At 33.2% G+C, this 18,974-nt stretch overlaps 3 protein-coding genes across 10 annotated transcripts in view; 2 read left to right on the top strand and 1 right to left on the bottom strand.

Annotated features, from left to right (window-relative positions):
* LOC142334721 (peroxisomal biogenesis factor 3-like) overlaps positions 1-18,974 on the top strand; it is a 308,737-nt gene that overhangs the window by 150,857 nt on the left and 138,906 nt on the right. The window lies entirely within an intron of this gene.
* LOC142334718 (uncharacterized) overlaps positions 1-18,974 on the top strand; it is a 279,385-nt gene that overhangs the window by 150,863 nt on the left and 109,548 nt on the right. The window lies entirely within an intron of this gene.
* Positions 10,812-18,974, bottom strand: part of LOC142335473 (uncharacterized) — a 51,000-nt gene continuing 42,837 nt past the window's right edge. For 5 of the 7 annotated variants that reach the window (XM_075383987.1, XM_075383989.1, XM_075383991.1 and 2 more), the window contains one exon: positions 10,812-12,860. In XM_075383987.1, the coding sequence (XP_075240102.1) occupies positions 10,908-12,452 (1,545 nt within the window). In that variant the 5' untranslated portion in view covers positions 12,453-12,860 and the 3' untranslated portion in view covers positions 10,812-10,907. Of the gene's footprint in view, positions 12,921-18,974 lie in introns of all 7 variants that reach the window. The other 2 variants (XM_075383992.1, XM_075383990.1) reach the window with 2 other exon arrangements.

Genomic DNA, 18,974 nt, shown 5'->3' with positions numbered 1-18,974 from the left:
TTTTTTATTGATGGATTAGTGTAAGGAGAAGGGGTTAAATTTTATTGGTGGCTGTAGTTGTGGATGAAACACGGAAAGCAGATAGCAGACGACTTGGTTTATTTTCTGAGTTTCTATGGGGAAAATAAATCAAGTTTGAGTGGTGTTTCATTTCCGAGTTTCTATGAGGAAAATAAATCAAGTATGAGTGGTGTTTGGTTAAGGAAACAAATATTAAATTTGTTCCTAGTCGAAATGTGTGATTGATGTTAGGAACAAATTTTAGTGTTGGTTAATTTCCTGTGATTAGTGTTAGGAAATAAAACAAAAATTTTGGTGAGTTATATATTATTTTTTTCTAGAATTAAAACACTTCATATTTTAATGTTAGACTTAGAGTGAATATGTAGTATTGGATAAAACAAGGAAACCAGCAAGCAGCAAAATTTGTTCCTGCTCGACATGCGTGATTAGCGTTAGGAGAAAGGGACAAATTTTGCTGGTGGCTGGTTTCCTGTGATAGTGTTAGGAAATAAAACAAAATTTTAGTGGTGTTTCATTTCCCTGTTTTTTCCACTACTATGGTTAAAATTTATAATATTTATCAAAAAATTATTTTTCAGTAATAAAATTATAAGATACTTCTAAACGTGATCTCTTTTTAAAACAAAATTCAACTTTGTATAAAACCATAAGTTTTCCCAGTGCTAAGCGTTTGTGTCTTAACCATCACCATCGATCAACAAAACCATCGCATAATTGAATTATAGCTACAACTCAATTAAATTTTCTATTATCAAGTTCTTTCTTCAGTGTATTTTTTATGGTGACATTGGCTACTGCATTATAAATTTTATAAAAACTTATTCAGCTTCTCTTAGTTTTTACATCAAGGATCTACAGTTTTTGTAAAAAAGACGGATGCTCCTATTTGCGTTACCATCAGCTTCCAATTCAGGCAGCCTTTTAAATTTTTTCTAATGCAGTATACTGGCTATTTTACATAACTCATCGACATTTTTTGTCAGATAAAATATAGTTGTTACCACAAATACTCTTCTTTTCAAACGTGTTTGTCTTTAATAGGATTAGGTAAATTTTGCACAATATGTTTTTGATTCTTGTAACTATTATCACTATTGTCGAAGGATAGTCGGTGATCTTTACTTGTTATTAAACCTAAGGTCGCTAGGACAAACTGTTTACCTTGGGTAAAAATTTTTGCCAATTTTACTACTTTGTTTAACAATCATTTATTGCAATTTTGGGATACAATATTTAGATACTCTAAATTTTTTTAATGTTTTCAAAGTGAATTTTAAGTTTTGGTGATGCTTTTACATAGTTTTCATCTTCTCTAAATGCAGCAGAAAATTTCTTTTTTATAATGTGGTTGTTGGTTGTGTTTCTTAAGAACTTCAATAAACTTGTTAAACGCTGTTCAAAGAAAACTGATGCTTTAGAAACTTTTTTACGTTTATCTGCATTTCTAACATTGTCAGCTACTTTTAGGTTAGTTTCCGACTTCACACAGAAGCATCAACTAATGTGATCTTGATCGTTCTATGATGTTTGCTTTTAAATGTTTTTGCTGCATCAATCAATAAATTTATCCAATTGCCATCTCCATTGATGAAATAAGGTTTCTGGATTATATGTAAAAGTGCTTTGTTAAATCTTTCAATAAAGCAGTTTTTAGGTCTAATACGACTAAATTGAGTATAAAATCAAGTTATGTTGCTTTATATGAAACTCATTGCCTCTCACAACAGTGGTTTTTTAAATTTTCGCACATTTGATGGATTATCTAGAATAGACTCAAAAACACTAGTGTTAGATATATCAGATTTGCTAACCAGCTTCACTGATTTGTTTTTTAATGAAAAAAGCTCAGATCAGTTATTTTTTCTGAGAATTTCTATAACTGCTAAAGCATAATTTTATCCAGTTTTGTATCCACCTAAATATGACTTTTTAACTAAATCTGCATACAATTCTACAACCTTATATATGGCAGTGATTGGTTTTATTTGAAAATATTTCAACTTTGGACTGTTTGCATCTTTGGCTAGTTGTTGTTTGCTCAAAAATCATTTAACGTAAACAAAACCAAATTTATATAATTGTTTTCTAATTAAAATTGCACTTGTCAAATACTGATTTTACAACTTTAAAACCATAATTTTATGCTCAGTTGATGTTGCTAGTAAAAGTTTTTCTAATCTTTATAATAAATTATTAGGGTTTCTTAAAACTACTCTCAATAACACCTTTATCCCTCAAAGTTTAGCACTAACACTTAAAAATAATTCGAATAGTAAAAGTCTAAAACTTTTTATTTCATATTTATTGTAGCATCATTCAATAATATTATTCAATTGCCATCTCAATATATAAAATAGGGTTTCTGGATTATCTGTTAAAGTGCTCTGTTTAATCTCTCATTAAGACAGCTTTTAAGTTACTATAAATTGAGTATAATAATTTTTTATTTTGCCTTCTATGAAATTTTTTGCCTCTCTCAACAATAGTTTTTTATGTTTTTTCACATCCGACGGATTATTTAGATTAAACAAAGAAACATTAGGGTTGGATATAAAAGATATGCCAATCAGCTTCACTAAATTTTAAAAAAGAATTGCTCAGCTCATTTGTTTTTTCGAAGCTTTTCTAAGACTGGTAATACATATTTTTATCCTGTATTGTAATCCTCTAAACTTAATTTTTCTACTAAATCTGCACACCATCTTACATCTTTATGTATGGCAGTGATTCGTTTCTTAAAAAATATTTTAATTGAGGACTGTATTCATCGTTAGCTCGTTGTTGTTTGCTCAAAATCACTTAACTTAAACAAAACCAAAGCTATATAATTACCATTCTTGTTGTTGCTAGTAAAACTATTTCTATTTTTTAAAATGAACTTTGCGATTTAGTTAGAGTACTCGCTATAACAGCAACTTTAGCTCTAAGTTTTAAAAATAATTCCAATATTTAACGTCTAATACTTTTTATTACTACTTATTGTTGCATGATTCAATAAATATATCCAATTGTTATCTCCATTGATGAAATAAGGTTTCTGGATTAGATGTAAAAGTTCTCTGTTAAATTTCTAAAAAAAACAACCTTTAAGTTTATGAAACTCATTGCCTCTCTCAAAAACAGTTCTGTAGATTTTCTCCCATCGATGTTTATCTAGAATTGACTCAAAGACATTAGTATTAGATATATAAAACATGACAACAAGCTTTACTAATTTTTTTCATAATAAATGCTCAGCTCAATTGTTTTTTACAAGCATTTCCATAATTGGTAATACATAATTTTATCCAGTTTTGTAACCACCTAAATATGACTTTTCGAATAAATCTGCGCACCATTTTACGTCCATTTATATGGCAAATTTGTTTTCTTTAAAAAATTTTTTAATTGAGGATTGTTTTCATCTTTAGCTAATTATTGTTTGCTCAAACATCATTTTGAAGTAAACAAATGTATATTTTTGTATTATAATTACAATTGCCATTGTCAGATACTCTTTTTATGTTGTTAAAACCTCAACTTTGGACCCAGTTGTTGTTGCTACTAAATATAATTCTATTCTTTTTAATGAATTGTAGGGTTTTATTTAGACTACTCGGTATAAAACAAACTTTAGCTCTAAGACCTAATAATAATTCCAACAGATAGCGTCTATTAATTTTTTATCTCCTTTAATGTAATTATGGTCAATATCTCCAGGGAAAATTTTTTGTAAATCTTCTCCCATGTTTTTCATTTGCACACTATTACTTTAAAAAACTAGTTGCTCTGGCATGATTTCATGCTCATTACTTTTTAGTTTGATTGCATTTTGGTTTTGTTGCGGGCATCACTTCCACTAGTGCTAATTTTACCTTTACCAATATCTCTTGTTGGTATTATCCTTATTCGGTTGAATTCTTAAGAATTTGTTTTCGATTGAACATTGCTTTTCCTACAGTGTATCTTAGTTACATTACCATCATCCTCCTTCTCTCCAGACGTTTTAATAGAAAGCTAACGCAAGTGATTCGTGAGCCTTTAGTTCTATTGCTTCATGCATATTTATTCTCTATCTGGCTCTGTCTGTTCTTTTAATGTTTTTGGTAGCGGACCAAGCGGCTCTTCTATGTTATTATAGCATATTGTTGTTGCCTTAGTTTATATTTTGATTTATTCATTCCGTTGTTGATTTTATTTTTTTTTATTTTAAAAGTATTAAATCTTGGCAACCATAGCAAGATCATATAAAAAATTTTTGTATGGCATGTATGGAACCATGTATGATATATATGTATATATATATATATATATATATATATATATATATATATATATATATATATATATATATATTCAATATTTCAAATCATAAATTATTTTTAAAACATCATACGTTGCATGCTAGTTTATGTTAAATCCTGAGGTCTTCTATGTCGATTGATCTGCATTCAGACCGTATCAGTCAAACGTCTTCTTTCCCAGAGCGCCAAAGGGTCTAACTTTAAATACAGAAACTAGTATTCTTGTATCGTATAATTGGCTAAATGCTCATTTGTTTTCATTTATTATGATCATTTCATGTCGAATTGATTTTAATCTAAATTGGTTGACATTTTCTTGTTATTGCGAGCGTCAAAAAAAAGTTTTCAACTTTTCTGAATATTTTGGGGAAACTTTGAATTCAACTTAGTTAATTGTCTTTTTTATGGTGAAATTAAAATATTATTTGTGTGCCTTAACGTTTGCTTCTGTTGTATAAACACTTTACCAACGTGATCGTTCCTTTTACTTGAGTTACCTTTTTAATGTATAAGTAAACTATCTGTATCCATATAACCTAAAATGAAGTTGTCTTTCCGTCCGGGGAGCTCCACAAAACTGAATTGAAGTATTATGGATCCTACATAATTGACTTCGTCTTTGTTAACCAAACAAAAATTTGTCTACAGCGGCTATAAGCGGCTACTGAACATCAGTTATTGGTTGTTATGCTGGTTCAGCTAGCAAAACTTTACATCTATGCTGCTTATTATTTTTTTCAATATCTTATCTGATTCCAACAACTTTCTCTAACATTTCCAATCCTTCACTTATCATTACACGTTATTTTATGAAGTATATCTTTTATTATATCACCTATGATTTTTGCCTCATTTCTTGTATTTTATAGTCAATATATTATTTTTCGCATTCTTTTAAAGCTTTGACTAAACCAAAATTTCAGTATCACCTAAAGATACACCATAGTTCAAATACCAATTTAACTTTCTCCCTTCTATTACATACTTTTCTCGATTGTATTGCATTTGACTTATCATTTGACTTTTAATTGTCTGTTGATATTATAACCAACTGTATTTTGTAATTTCAAGGATAATTTTCAGTCGTCTCATTTTTAATGTTACCAATTAAGGGGATTGAGTTTCTCAGCTTGTTGGCACTTGAAGTTTCCTTTATGTTTTTTTGTATTGATGTGACAATAAGAAGTTTCAAAACTATTTGAGATTTCGATATAGCACGGGTCGAGACCGAATGGTTAACTTGTAAGAACCTGCAAGTTTCTTGCAAACGATGGTTAACTTGTAAGAACTTGTAAGTTGAATGGTCAACTTGTAAGAACTTGTAAGTCGAATGGGTAACTTGTAAGAACTTGTAAGGCGAATGGCTAACTTGTAAGTTTCTTACAAGTTCGTTCCGGTCGAGCCCAACTCTTATTGGTTGATTCAATTTCAATACATTCAGTCATTTACCGTAGAAAGCGCGTGGGAGTTAGTTGCTCTGTTTGGATAACATAATACAATTCGACCTAAGTAGACAAAATGGTTACTTTTTGAATTTTATCAATTCGTGAGAGTTCCTTTTGCAACACCCTTTTTAATAATTTAATTCACACTTTTCCAGATTCTATTTTTCCAAACATCCGCTTACATTCATGTCTTGCAACGTTTTATTTACGGCTTAGTGCGTATGTTTGTATGTGTTTGTTCGTGTGTGTGAGTGTGTGTATGTGTGTGGGTGTGTGTGTATGTGCGTGTGTGTGTGGTCTGTGTGTGAATGGTTAACTTGTAAGTCGAATGGTTAACTTATAAGAACTTGTATTTCGAATGGTTAATTTGTAAGAACTTGCAAGTTTTTGATAGAAAAACTTGCAAGGCGATGCATCGCCTTGTAAGTTTCTGCCAGAAACTTGCAAGTTCTTACAAGATAACCATTCGGCCTCGACCGGGGAGGTTTTATAGTTTTAATTTGACACAAATGAGTTCAAATTTGAACGAACTTCAAAACAGGTTCCCGGAAAATGTGTAATTCGTCGGTGATCATACGATTTCAACACTGCCAAAAATCAATCTTTTTCCTTTGTGCCCCACCCCCAATATGTTTTATACCACCCTTCTACAGAGCTTGTGCCCTTGCATGGTAAATCATTATGTAAAAATTTTACGTCTGGGGGTGCAAGTAATATACACCCACTCACCCACTAAGCGGGGGGGCACAATGGGAAAGATCCAAAAAATCTTGTTCAGCTGCAAGTTGAAAAAATAATTATAATTACGTTTTTGTTCCGTTTTGTTCCCTCTTGAGGGGGGACTATATACTCAAATGGGTTTTTTTGTTCAGACAATTTTGGCCGATCGATATATTCATCGTAGAGAGTTGAGACTGGTAACAATAAAAAACCTGTCCCGCGTAGAATATGGAATTAAAAAGATTGTTTTGATTTTCGTTTTTTACAGGGAGTTAACAAGGTTTAAACTTTTGAGAAAATAAAGTTAATTCTGTTGATTTTATACACACTTTTCGGAATTTTTGATTAAAATTTCGCCCATTTTGCTAAAATTTGTTACAATTTTTACGGAAGGAGTTGTTGTGTTTATTCTTAAAGACGAAAAATATTGTGGGCTATTTCTATTTAATTTGTCAAAAGTTGCTAAATTAATCACAAACATCAGACTTTTTCATCAAAAACAGCACAAAATTTGTTTCTTCAGTTCACTTTGAAAAAATTTGCAGAAAGTGCACACCCAAACACCACCAACACAAAATTTGTAGACTCAAAAAGGGACTATTTTTACTTCAATTTCTGTTGCGAGTGCTCTGTAATTAAATTTTTGCCGTCTTTTGCTAACTTTATTTGTTGATTATCTAAAACGCAGCATTTATTTTTGATTTTTTAAATAACAAATTGTCTATTTCTATGACATTAGAAAAATTAAGTGTTCTTAATGGAGGAACAACCTAAGCGGGGCTAGTTTTGGACCAATATTGGACTGTTACGATTCAAAAATTTTTCGAATTGCAATCGGTCGGTCTTTTTTATTAAAAAAATTCGATCTTTATTATGTTAATTGAATAACAGAACATTTCCAATCAAAGCTCACTAGTAATGGGTCCCATTGGTTTCCTAACAAGCTCTAAATTACATTATCTATTTTATTGCTTTAAAACTTATGTTCAATTTGACTTTTAAAAATATTTGATTTTTAGATAAAAAATGGCTTATTGAACTCTGCCCCATTTTTTTTTAATTTAGTCAACATGTAGCTTAGTCACAAATTTTAGCTAATGATAGGTCCAATTGGCTTCTTACTTAGCTCTGAAATAAATTATCTAATTAATTGCATAAAAACTTATGGTCGTTTTGACTTTTAAAAATATTTGATATTTAGACAAAAAATGGCTTATTGAACTTCTCCCCTATTTTTCATTTAATTTGGTCAATTTGTAGCTTAGTGCCAGCAATAAAAAGAAAACTTCTCCTTTCTACTGAATTCAAACTCAATCACTATTGCGGGTTTACGCCTTAAGTTATGGTTTTCCGGCTTTGATACCACTAGATTTCACATTTTTTTTATTTTTAGGTATTTGCCCATTTTGCATGTTTTCTAGATCTATCAAACTATCACTTAAATTATAAATCATTTATCCATTTATAGCGTTCAAAACAAAACAATTTGATAATGTTAAAATTAAAATTATTAAAGATATAGACTATGGTTTTTTAAGGCTTCGACACTACTTTCTCGAAGAATTCTATAGAGTTTTTTTTTTAATTTTGTCTTTAATTGTTGTTTTTACTTTGCCTTTTTAGTCCTTTGAAATTTCCCGAACAAGGAGCTGGTTTCATTGGCTTTTCATAGAAGAATAGATGAGCCGATATTCTGATCTAAGAAGATAGTTGATGGCTTTTATCACTTTGAAAACAATTGTTTTCCAAAAGAAAAAAATACCTTATATTCAAAAAATTGTGCTTCTATTTTCTGTTTGTTATAAAGGCCAAATATGACATCTTGTTGCTAACATAGGGTGTCAAAAAGAAATTGTTGTCACAAAATTTAATGTTTTTAAAGAATTCTGACTTAGTTTTGAATTTACTGGCTTTGACACGGGTTTTTCAAAAAGAAAAGTAAATTAATTTTTGATTTTTGACATATTTGACGTTTTTTGTAGACTTAAAATATTGTAAGACTGATTCTCGATAATTCCAGGTCTCATGGGCTTCTTTTGGATGAACAAACGAACCTATTTAATTATTTCGTTTTGTAAATAATGATCTAGTTTGTTTTTTCTTTATGTCTACTTGTTACCTAGTTTCATTAATGAGAGGTCTCATAATAAATTTTTGGTGTTTGAAGAAGGTGCACTCAAATTTATTTTCAGGGCCAAAATATGGCTTTATGGCTTCGAAATTGTTTTCTGGCAAGTTTTAATTGATTTTTTGTTTGTTTTCTATTTGTTGTTCTTTTTTAACTGCATAAAATATTAAATACCGACAGTTCTTAATTCCTTTCTATAGAAGCATTAGTAATTGTGAACCAAAGGAAATTTTGGTTAAACTCTAATGGTTTTCGTTACTTTGAAATTAATCGTTTTTTTTATAAATTACGCGAATTTTTCAACTTTACTGTATTTGTTCTTTATTGTCTAATTGTTACCAAGTCTTATTATGGACTCGTCCCATATCTTTACTGGTGGAATATTTATTTATTTGTCTAATTTCAGTTTTATCTACTGCTATTTTGACTTTGTTATTAATTTTTTCTAAAAACGGACATAAATTGATGTAATTAATGCTTGTTTTTGTTTCTCGTTTTGCTGCTCGCCTTTACCCACTTTCTTAATATTGACATATCTCATCAATCTAATGCACCATGTTTTACTCCACTGAGTTATTTGCTTTGTAGGCTCTCTTTTCGTTCATACAGAATTTTTTTTGAAAAATACTTGAATTTTTGGTTTTTTCTACCTGTTCCTCATTTGGTAGACAATTATGCCCAAATTGTGGATGAGCGAGGTCGGAATGTTAAGTGCAATCGCACATTACCGAGCCTCCTAGTTAGATTTTAAAATTGAAATGGAAATCAATGGTTAAAAATTGTTGGACTTCGTAAAGAATTTTTGGTACATATGTATGGGATAATTCGACTGAAGGAAACAATCCTTGCTGAAACAATACAAAATTTTATTACCTCCGGCATTTATAAGTATTATTTCGGACTTTTTTTACAATTATGCTATCCGACATTAAAAATTCGATTTTTACAAGAACCTCGACCTGATAAAATTTAAAAAATATATTATTATACTTGAAAATTTTAATTCAAAGCATGCTAATTCTCCAATAAAATTATAGGAAAGTAGCGCAATTTAAATCAAATTGTCATTCGGGTTGGTAAATTGAGAGATTTTATATTTTTTACATAGAAACAGATAGTAATTCTGCTACATGTAAATTTTGCAAATTTTACGAATTTTTACAATTGCATGATAACGCAACCATTGAAATTGAATTATTTGTTCAGTCGGGCCTTTCCCATTATAGCCCGTCCCCTTGCTTAGTGGTCATATAACGTATGCCCCTCCCTTACCGTAAATATAACATAGTGGGGGCCCCCAAAATTTCATCGGGGGCTATAATGGGAGAGACCTCTTTTCATCAACTCTCGTTGGGATAACAGAAGACTCAAACTTATCGAGGGAAGGACATGCTATCGCACAACCAGAACTGAAAGGATTTCGAACTGTGCCATATATGAAACTCTTTCATAATTAGACTACTTATTTGACTGCTTTGAAGCCATAGGTAAAGTGACTTCTGCAGAGCCACGTAACCTTGCTTAAAACACGCAGCTTGCACGTTTTGAAATGACGAAAGTCAATGAAAGTCAATTTCTGGCAATGTCTATAGCGTCTTTTGGCATTTTAACTTCTGGCACTGCGACTTTCGGCATTTTAAAACGTGTACGATCGTGTTGTAAGTCAGGCAATTGTTCTTATCGAGAGTTGACTAAAAACAATATCACACCGTTTTTGTTGCTCTCTCGAAGTTATTTAACTACTTAGCTTCACCGCGTGGTTTCATAACTTCTCGAAGGCCGTATAAACTATACTAGGCAATGTTCATCAAATAAATTCCAAACTATTTTTTGATAAGTTTATAGCATTTTAGCACCCAATTTTTTATGAATCCTCTGTTGTATGACTGGTTTTGTGTTGTATGTCAGAGCACAAATTTTGTCTTTGAGATGCGTTTTGGGTTATCTTGGCAAAAATTGCTGGTGATATGACCGGAAACTAGAATAATGAGATAGTAGGAACTGTCCTCCTCCTTAACCCCCCCCCCCCCCCCAGCAGATTTCGACCATACATGACTAGTATTTATATTTTGCTTACTTTCATAACGGGATGTTTAAATTTAAACTGATGGACTTACCTTTTTATTAGACTATACAAAAATAATGATCAGAGCGGAAACATACATTAAGTTGTTCACACACGGTTTTGAAAACAAAAACTTAGCTGGCGGGTCCCGGAGGGGGGGGGGGCTGAGGAAGCAGTTATTCCATGCAGAATTTTACCTCAACAGCACAATTTAATATAGTCACCAGGTCGTTTTCAGATATTCAGACATCGTAATCTTCTTCATGGTTCTCTGGCGAGGGTGATTGATTGTTGAGAATGATTCCATTGTTTTTCTGGTCACTCGATTCCACCTTGGTCAAGTCAGCCCCGAAACAGCTTCTTACAGCCGAAATCAGCTCTCGTATCTTTCTTTTGATGTATGAGTTATTAAACGAATACAAGTATGGGTTGAGCAGAAAGTTTAGGCCGTACAACGTTTCGGTTACGAAGTACAGTCGGTAAGAAAAAGTTTCCGTTATTGTTGTTGGGAATAAATGACTCATTACCTGTGAGAGTGAACTTGGAGCCGAAACTATAATAAACAGAACACTTATGAAAAAGAATGTTGTTGTTAGGTGATGCTTTTTGCGTTCTCTTCTCAACTCGGCCGGGGTTTTAGAACTCGCGCCCCCGCCATAGATTGATTCGGATAGTCTTTTCGGCAACAATGAACTAAGACGTCGCACATTTTTGGAGAACTTTGAAAAGGTTGACGACGAGGAGGGTTCCTTTTTTATGAATTTTTGATCGGATATGTGTTCAACAGACCTGCTTGTTTTCACGTTGACTTTCGTAACGTCTAGCAGGGATATTTGCTTGCTAAAATTTCCGGAATTAGCACAGGTAGTAGTTTTTCGCGATTCTGAAACGGATTCAACTGGGTTCGAGTTACTTCTAGTTAGAGAAATTTTGATTTGAGGCTGGGCAACTTGTAAATTGTTTTCAGTGGGCAACTTACTAGCACCATTTGCGCTGTTTTTATTGGCGAGTGGTTGATTCATTGAAGTCAATTCGAACTGGCTTGTGGACGATCGATGGACTAGCTTTTGACAACCGCAAGTTAGCAGAGCTTTAAACGGTAGCAGAATTGGTAACCAGAAATTATTATCGCCAAATTGTTTGGATATCGATTTGTACATCACAAACATCAAAATAACAACAATCCCAATTAAGAGAAACTTCATGTACACCCATATAAGAGTGAAAATGTGTGAATAATCTTTGATTTCATGCGGGTCAAAAATACACAACACCAAATCGAACGAAGCAAAAACAGTACTTGATAAAGCAACTATGAGTAGATACTTGATAACGTTGGAGGTCTTGAATATGACTTTGTAGCGAAACGGCATTTTGACCGCGACATAGCGATTCAAAGTCATAACAATCAGAAGTAATAAGGAGGCTAGGATTAAAAAGGTATATGGTACTCTTCGAATTACGCATTGAAATTGTCTACTAACTAGTTTGTCAACAAAAATATCAGTTACGTTGAACAACCCAGTCCATGCGAGATTCAACGCATACAAAGCATCGATAACGAGGTTGGTTAGAACTAACATTTCGCTCGCTAGTTTGTTCGTCTTTCGAATAAGCAACAAGAAGATTGCCAAGTTGGCGAGAAAAGCTGCAAAGCCCATAAATAAAAGTATGTAAGAAATAACCGAAAATAACTGCTTATCAAAGGTGCTTAAACCATGACCAGTTTTGTTTTCCTCAGCTTCTAAAGTGTCCAAAATTTCCAGGGATGCGTTAACAGAAGCCATGTTAAGAGATAGTATAATGAAAAAAGTGTATGGCAAAAATTGTTAGTAAATTTTAATAAGTTTGATGAATATAGGTTCTCGCTGACAGATAAACAAAAGGATATTTCAATGTAGGCTGTTTCTATTCAGAAAATGTCATTTGAAACAATGAACACGCTGTTGTAATTATCAGGAACTGGGAAAATTGACAAATAACGAAACTAACGAGTTTTGAACATTTTGTAAGTTGTATGAAGTCTGTATATAACATTTTTCACGCATTGCACAGTTTAAAAAAATGGTGGCTAATAATAGCGCTGGTAATGTCGTTTAGAATGAAATTATATACTATCTATTGGGGGTAAATTCGTGTTAATGATAACAGCACTGAACGGGAATTGGGAAAACAGACGTCTCAAATCTCATTATCTGTCAAGTAAGATCTCTAGTCTACATATATATGCACTCTTATCACGCTTTTTGAAGTCTCTTCATTTCATGAATGGGAGCAAAGCTTGAGGGATGAAATTCACACCCTTGTGATGCGTATTCCCCTCGTATACGGGGGAAATTATCCCGGTATGAAAAAATTCCCTCTATTCTCGTGTAAGTTTAAGTGACTTTTCGCTCATTCAGAACCAATCCGAAGTGTTCCACTTCAAAAACAAGTGCAGCAAAATGTAAACAATTATTGTTTACTCCACCCCCGTAGTTGTTTTTTTGCAACTACGCAATGAAATTTTGATTGCTGCTTGTTCCAGGAACGCATTAAGAAAATTGCTTTATTTTTTGTGGAATAATAACTACAATTTTAATAATAAAATACTGCTAGAATTATAGGTAGGCGCTTTTGAGGCCTATAATAGCAGCAGAGTATAAATGATTAAATGCTAATGTAAGAGGTATAATACTTGTGAAATAACGGTGTTAGTGGTAAATTTCAATCCATTTTTCCATAAATTTGTATCTCTCCCTCAGTTGTGGGGTGATTAGTAAATTTTCCTGACCTAATAAAGGAAGCACTTCCTTCTAGTTTTCCCAAGTTTAGGCTCAAATTTCTATCAATTCTCAACACAATATTCAATTCACCATTTTTCCTACACCGCAATATTAATATACAACTTCATTATTACATGCAGATATGGTAATGAGGGGGATATTATCTAATCCTATAATGCCTTCTAATGTGTTCACTCCCCCCATAGTTGGTTGTTGAAATCTTTTGGACATTTCTAGGATTTAGTTTCAAATTGCTTTATTATTCAATTACAGTTACCTCTTTATTTCTCATGCAACCTTTGCACATGAAATAGACGGCCATACGTACAGGGGGAAAAATACATCCATAGCTTTTACCCCAAATTCTGTTTTCGGTCATTCTGACTTAAAAGGTAGTCTTAAAAAGGCCAAAAAATAATCTCCTCAAGATTTTTGAAGGTAAAAAAATCTGCATAAGTTAGAGATGAGATTACTTCTCGCTGAGGGATAGGATAAACTTTCAGCTTCAGAAAGGCTGTTATAACTATGACCTTTATTTCGTGCCTATCATTTCACCCCAATTTTAGTTTTTTTTATAGAATTGGTACAATTAATATTCAATGTACGGGATAAGAAGGCTTTGAGTGTTAATGGCTCTAAGATTAACACTTAATATTAGAGATACGTAAGGTCTTAGTGAAAAGGGTTTGAGACAAAATGATTTAGGAACGAAAGATATGATTTTTATAAAACAGGGGGTGGGGGGGGGGGCATGAATTGGGGTGGAAAGAAGTCGGAACCCGTAAAGCGTAGCTGTAAAATATTGTAATTTTTTTACTCTAAGTTTCATTCGATCACATTCCATGTTTTAAATTTTGCATAACATCACATTACGTTCACAAACATCGAATTTGAAGCAGGAAGAATATGTTATTTTTATTTGGCAATAACCGTTTTTTTTCAAAGTCAAGTAGCAAATGCAATTTGAATTAAAGCGAACACTCGTTGGTACAACTTTTATAATTTAAGCACCAGACAAAAACTTGTTAAAATTGCAAACACAACAATTTTGGACGTCTATTATTGCTCAGAGAAAAATATGCGCTACGAGGGCATTTGATCGAAAGACAGTAAATTTAAAGAAGAAAGTTGGGACAATAAATGGAAACAGACATTGTGATAAATTCATTTCAAGTTGCACGATGCGCTAAGACATGGCTATGCATGGCATCGCATGGCATGACAATAATTGCCAACGAGGTATGATCAATCGCACTACTTCATAATCAAAAACTGTTGATTGCGGTTTAAGTAATTTCAATAAAAATAGAGATGACGCTTTCTCTTTACTTTCTATTTATTGTTCCAAAATAAATAAAAAAATCGTATTGTTTTCGGCGTACAGTCCTTTCGATTTACTGTCCTGTCCCCGAAAAGCTGTTCCCCTATTTAAGAAGACCGCAAAAGTTATAACTAACAACAAAGCAGAAATATCTAATCTAACCAAGGAAGCACTGATAATTTTTATCCCCGCGACGATAAACAACTGAATATGAAAAGAAATAGTCTATAACATTAAACGCTCCTCCTCCCTTCAAAACCATAATCAAAGCAATGATGCCGGTTCATTTTACGCGTGAACAAAACCCTCATAAAAGGTCCTGGAGATTTTCTTTACCCTAAAATTCTGGTCGTAAAAGCATTTTCCATTAAAGTTGTAAGAAGTGAACATAATGAAAAAAGTGCAAAAAGCGCAAATCAGAAAATAATCTTAAAATCAAAATGCGATGTATTTCGAACGGGTTTGATTGAATTATCGCAAATAATGCTATAAGTAACCTAAAAAATTAAGTTTTTCGAAAAGGTATTAAATTTTTCAATACAGTAAAACTTGTCATCCAAATTTAATTTACTTCGATTTATGAGAAGAGAGATTATCTCTTGGGGTTAATTAAGGGTGGCGTGGGGTGCGGTAATATGGGGGGGGATGATCAGTTGCAAGTGGTTTGACTCAATGACTCAATAAGATTGGCCGTATTCCTTTTGAGGGCCAATATGGGCCAGTCCTATTAAAACTTATGCCCAAAAATTGCGATATCATGTTAGTTATAATATTAGTCCTCAAATCCATATCAGTAGTGATGTGTCTTTCTGGGCAAACTACGGGGGGGGGGACATAAGTGTCTTCCCGTAAACACTACGGGGGGACACAAGTGTCTTCCCGTGAACACTACGGGGGGGGGGCACAAGTGTCTTCCTGGGCAAACTACAGGGGGGGGGACACAAGTGTCTTTCCGTGAACACTACAGGGGGGACACAAGTGTCTTCCCGGTCAAACGACAAGGGGGGGACACTTAGATTTTGTCTTTGTTTTTTCTATGAACCTTGTGAAGGGGAGGGGGACACTTGGATTATAAATAAGAAAAAATAAGTTTAAGGAAGCCAACCTGGGAGAACTTTAAAATCCTTGCGGAAAAAGGAGCTGTCATGTAGACTTAAACAATAAAAGTAATTATCATACCCTGCAAAAGTCATCTAATTTTCATTTGTATATAATGCTTGCACAAAAACAGCATGACACCAACTATCGCGACGGTAGATTTAAAAACCATTCATGAAATCTATAAATTAATAAAAACAGACTACGCAGAGCATAATGAAAGATTTCTTTACTTTTTGGCAACCTGCTTACACTTGGACCCTGATGTTAACCTCGAAATTGCACTAAATTTGAGGCCTTTTGGTGGTATTATTGGAATAGATAACTCTTCATTGGACAGTTATTTGAAAGCATTTAAAGTTCTTCGCTTACATGCAATTCTTCATGATGCCTCTGGATTCATTGCAGAGTATAGCCAAAAGGGTCCAGGATACTCTTACATTTTGCCTTGGCCAATGACAAACGCTTACGTTGGTCACCTGACAGGTTTATTCTTCTGCATGTTCGTGAAAACTTTTAAACCGAACTTATTCAGTTTGCTGGAATGTTGAGTCCGGATATTGTTGTTATAGATTTTGAAGGTTTTCGACACAAAAAGAGTGGATTCATTATAAACGAATTATCTGTTTGTTCAAACAACTACTCAGACACGGTTCTTTTTCTTCTTCCAATTTCCTTCAACTCGCTGTCCTCGAGTGAGAGGAAATCGCATCAGTGAGTAACGAAGCATTTGCATGGTATTTCGTAGGACAGTGGCAGCTAACCTTACTGGTTTCTATCACAAATATTTATTGCAATCAAGATCCGTTTTCCTACTGCTAAATTCTACGCAAAGGGAAAGGAGAAGACGGAGACACTGCAAAAACTCCTTCAAAAAGACGTCACAAAATTAGAAACATCGCTATGTCCAAAAATTGAAGAAATCTTCACTCCAGTAGAGCACTTGACTTGTTCCTTTCATTCATCTATACTACCATTCAAACAAAAGAAAAAGCATTGCGCAAAAAGAAAGGCACAGGTGTACTTTTATTGGATAACACTACCAACTAATGAGTTGTCGTGTGGAGAAAGCAACTCCTTCAGTTCTTCAAATGAACTTATCTCCAAATTTGACAGTATGCGTTTGCATTGCGAGTAATAGCCAGTTGACAGTGACTTCTCTGAAAGAAGAAAAAATTGATTCTCGTGGACAAACTGTACTGAGGAAGCAGCAAATACTTTGTAATACTGCTGAAATTGAAACACTAAAGAAATATCTTTCACTGCTGGAGTACTTTCAAATGTATCATGTCTTTACAAGAGAAAATGAAAAAACTGAAACTAACCCCTTTACCTACGCCCAAGTATCCAGTGCCAGTACCAGTACCAGATGAGAGTCTCCCCGATGAAATCAAAGAGGTAGCCAGAGAAGGGAAAGTGGAGTCAATTGTCTAATATGGCAATGACTGCGGATTCCAAGCGAGCTATAAAGTAACTTATAAGAAGGAAGACAAAAACTCTGAATTTATCACATACGAAATTATTTTGGTTAATGAACTAACTAAATAATAAACTAACAAATTACACAATTTTGAATTAAAATCATTTTTGAAAATCCTTTGCTTTCAAAATGAGTCAATCAGAAGATCAATTAGATTGCGCTGGTAGTGGAGGAGCAGTAATCACTTATTTGGTTTTTGATGATCAAAACCAAGAGAGACGGTCATGGAGGTTTTGCAACTCTAGATTACCGCGCTCTGAGGTAGTTTGTTTTACACAAGTTTCGATAATAGTTTTTCTTATTGTAGTTTCACTGACAAATTAGTTTTTTTCTTACTCGACTGTGAAGAATCAACATTTTGGTTTTCATTGCTATCGTGCACAGTTGGATACCCACTTCCAAATCCTAAGTTATGAATAAAATAATCTCAACAAGTGATCGTCTTTTCATGGCAGTCTGTGGTCCTTCAGGTTGTCGAAAGACCGAAATTATTTTTCAAATGCTTCTTAAGAATACGTTTTTCTCTAATTTCAAGTCAATATACTATTTCTATCAACATGATCAACCAAATTTCAAACAATGGAGCGTAACTTGAACATTTATTTTACCAAATTTTTGGGATTTGAATTCATTTCAGAGTTGGAATACTGTTTGCTCGTCTTTGACGATTCTTGCGAGGAAATTTTCAATGACAAGGAGTTTTCAAAACTTGCAACAGCTGGACACCACAAAAAAATCAGTGTTATCTATGTTAAGCATTATTTGTTTCCACAGAGTAAATGCTCTCGAAAAATTGATGTCAACACAGCACACATCATTTCGTTCAAATCTCACAGAGGTACACAGCAGATAAGTTATATTGGAAAACAACTCAATAACATAAACTTTTTAAAAGACAGCTATGATCATGCAACAAAACAACCATTCGGACACTTTTTGATTGATTTAGACCCAAAAACAACCGACTCACAACGTTATTGCTCAAATATTGTACCACCGGGGCCAACAATTTTCTATCTACCATCTTCCAAAGCTTTAATTACCCACCTCACAAATGAGAGAGAAAGAGATATGTATGTTGAGGCGAATGCACGAGATGTCGGAAAATATGCTAAAAAATTCATCAAAAAATCATCAAATAAATTTATAGAATTTCTCTGTGAATGCTTCCTCAACGTTATAAATGGAAACGTGCCCACAGATAAAGGTTTACTTGAAAACTACGAAACATCATTCCGAATTTTTTTTTCCAAAGAGACAAGTTTGAGGAAAAAGCGTCAGCTATTGGTATAAAATTTATATCTGCTTCGAAGCATAAGTCTCTTTTGTTACTTTTACTCGAGGAAGTAGTAATGCATGTGGAAGAGTTTGTCTTGATACCGAAAAAAATGTTTGTGTCAAAACAACCGACTAGGACAGAAATTTTGGATAATCCTATTTATAAACAGAAAGCTGCTAAATTGTCACTCCTCCAACGAAACCACCCAATAGATTTTGAAAGCAATGAGGCGACTGAACAGGAAACTAGTAAAACTAATATCGTGAACAAGAGCAAAAGAAGAAGAGCAAATAGTTTGATTTAAAAAGTGAATTGGACGATGGAATGAATGTGTACAGTCTTTCTTTAGTGATGATGGCGAAATTG

The sequence above is a fragment of the Convolutriloba macropyga genome, chromosome 2 (genome assembly GCF_964194025.1).
Source record: "Convolutriloba macropyga chromosome 2, txConMacr16.3, whole genome shotgun sequence".
Lineage (NCBI taxonomy): Eukaryota > Metazoa > Xenacoelomorpha > Acoela > Convolutidae > Convolutriloba > Convolutriloba macropyga.
This window is presented reverse-complemented; position numbering and strand designations above follow the sequence as displayed.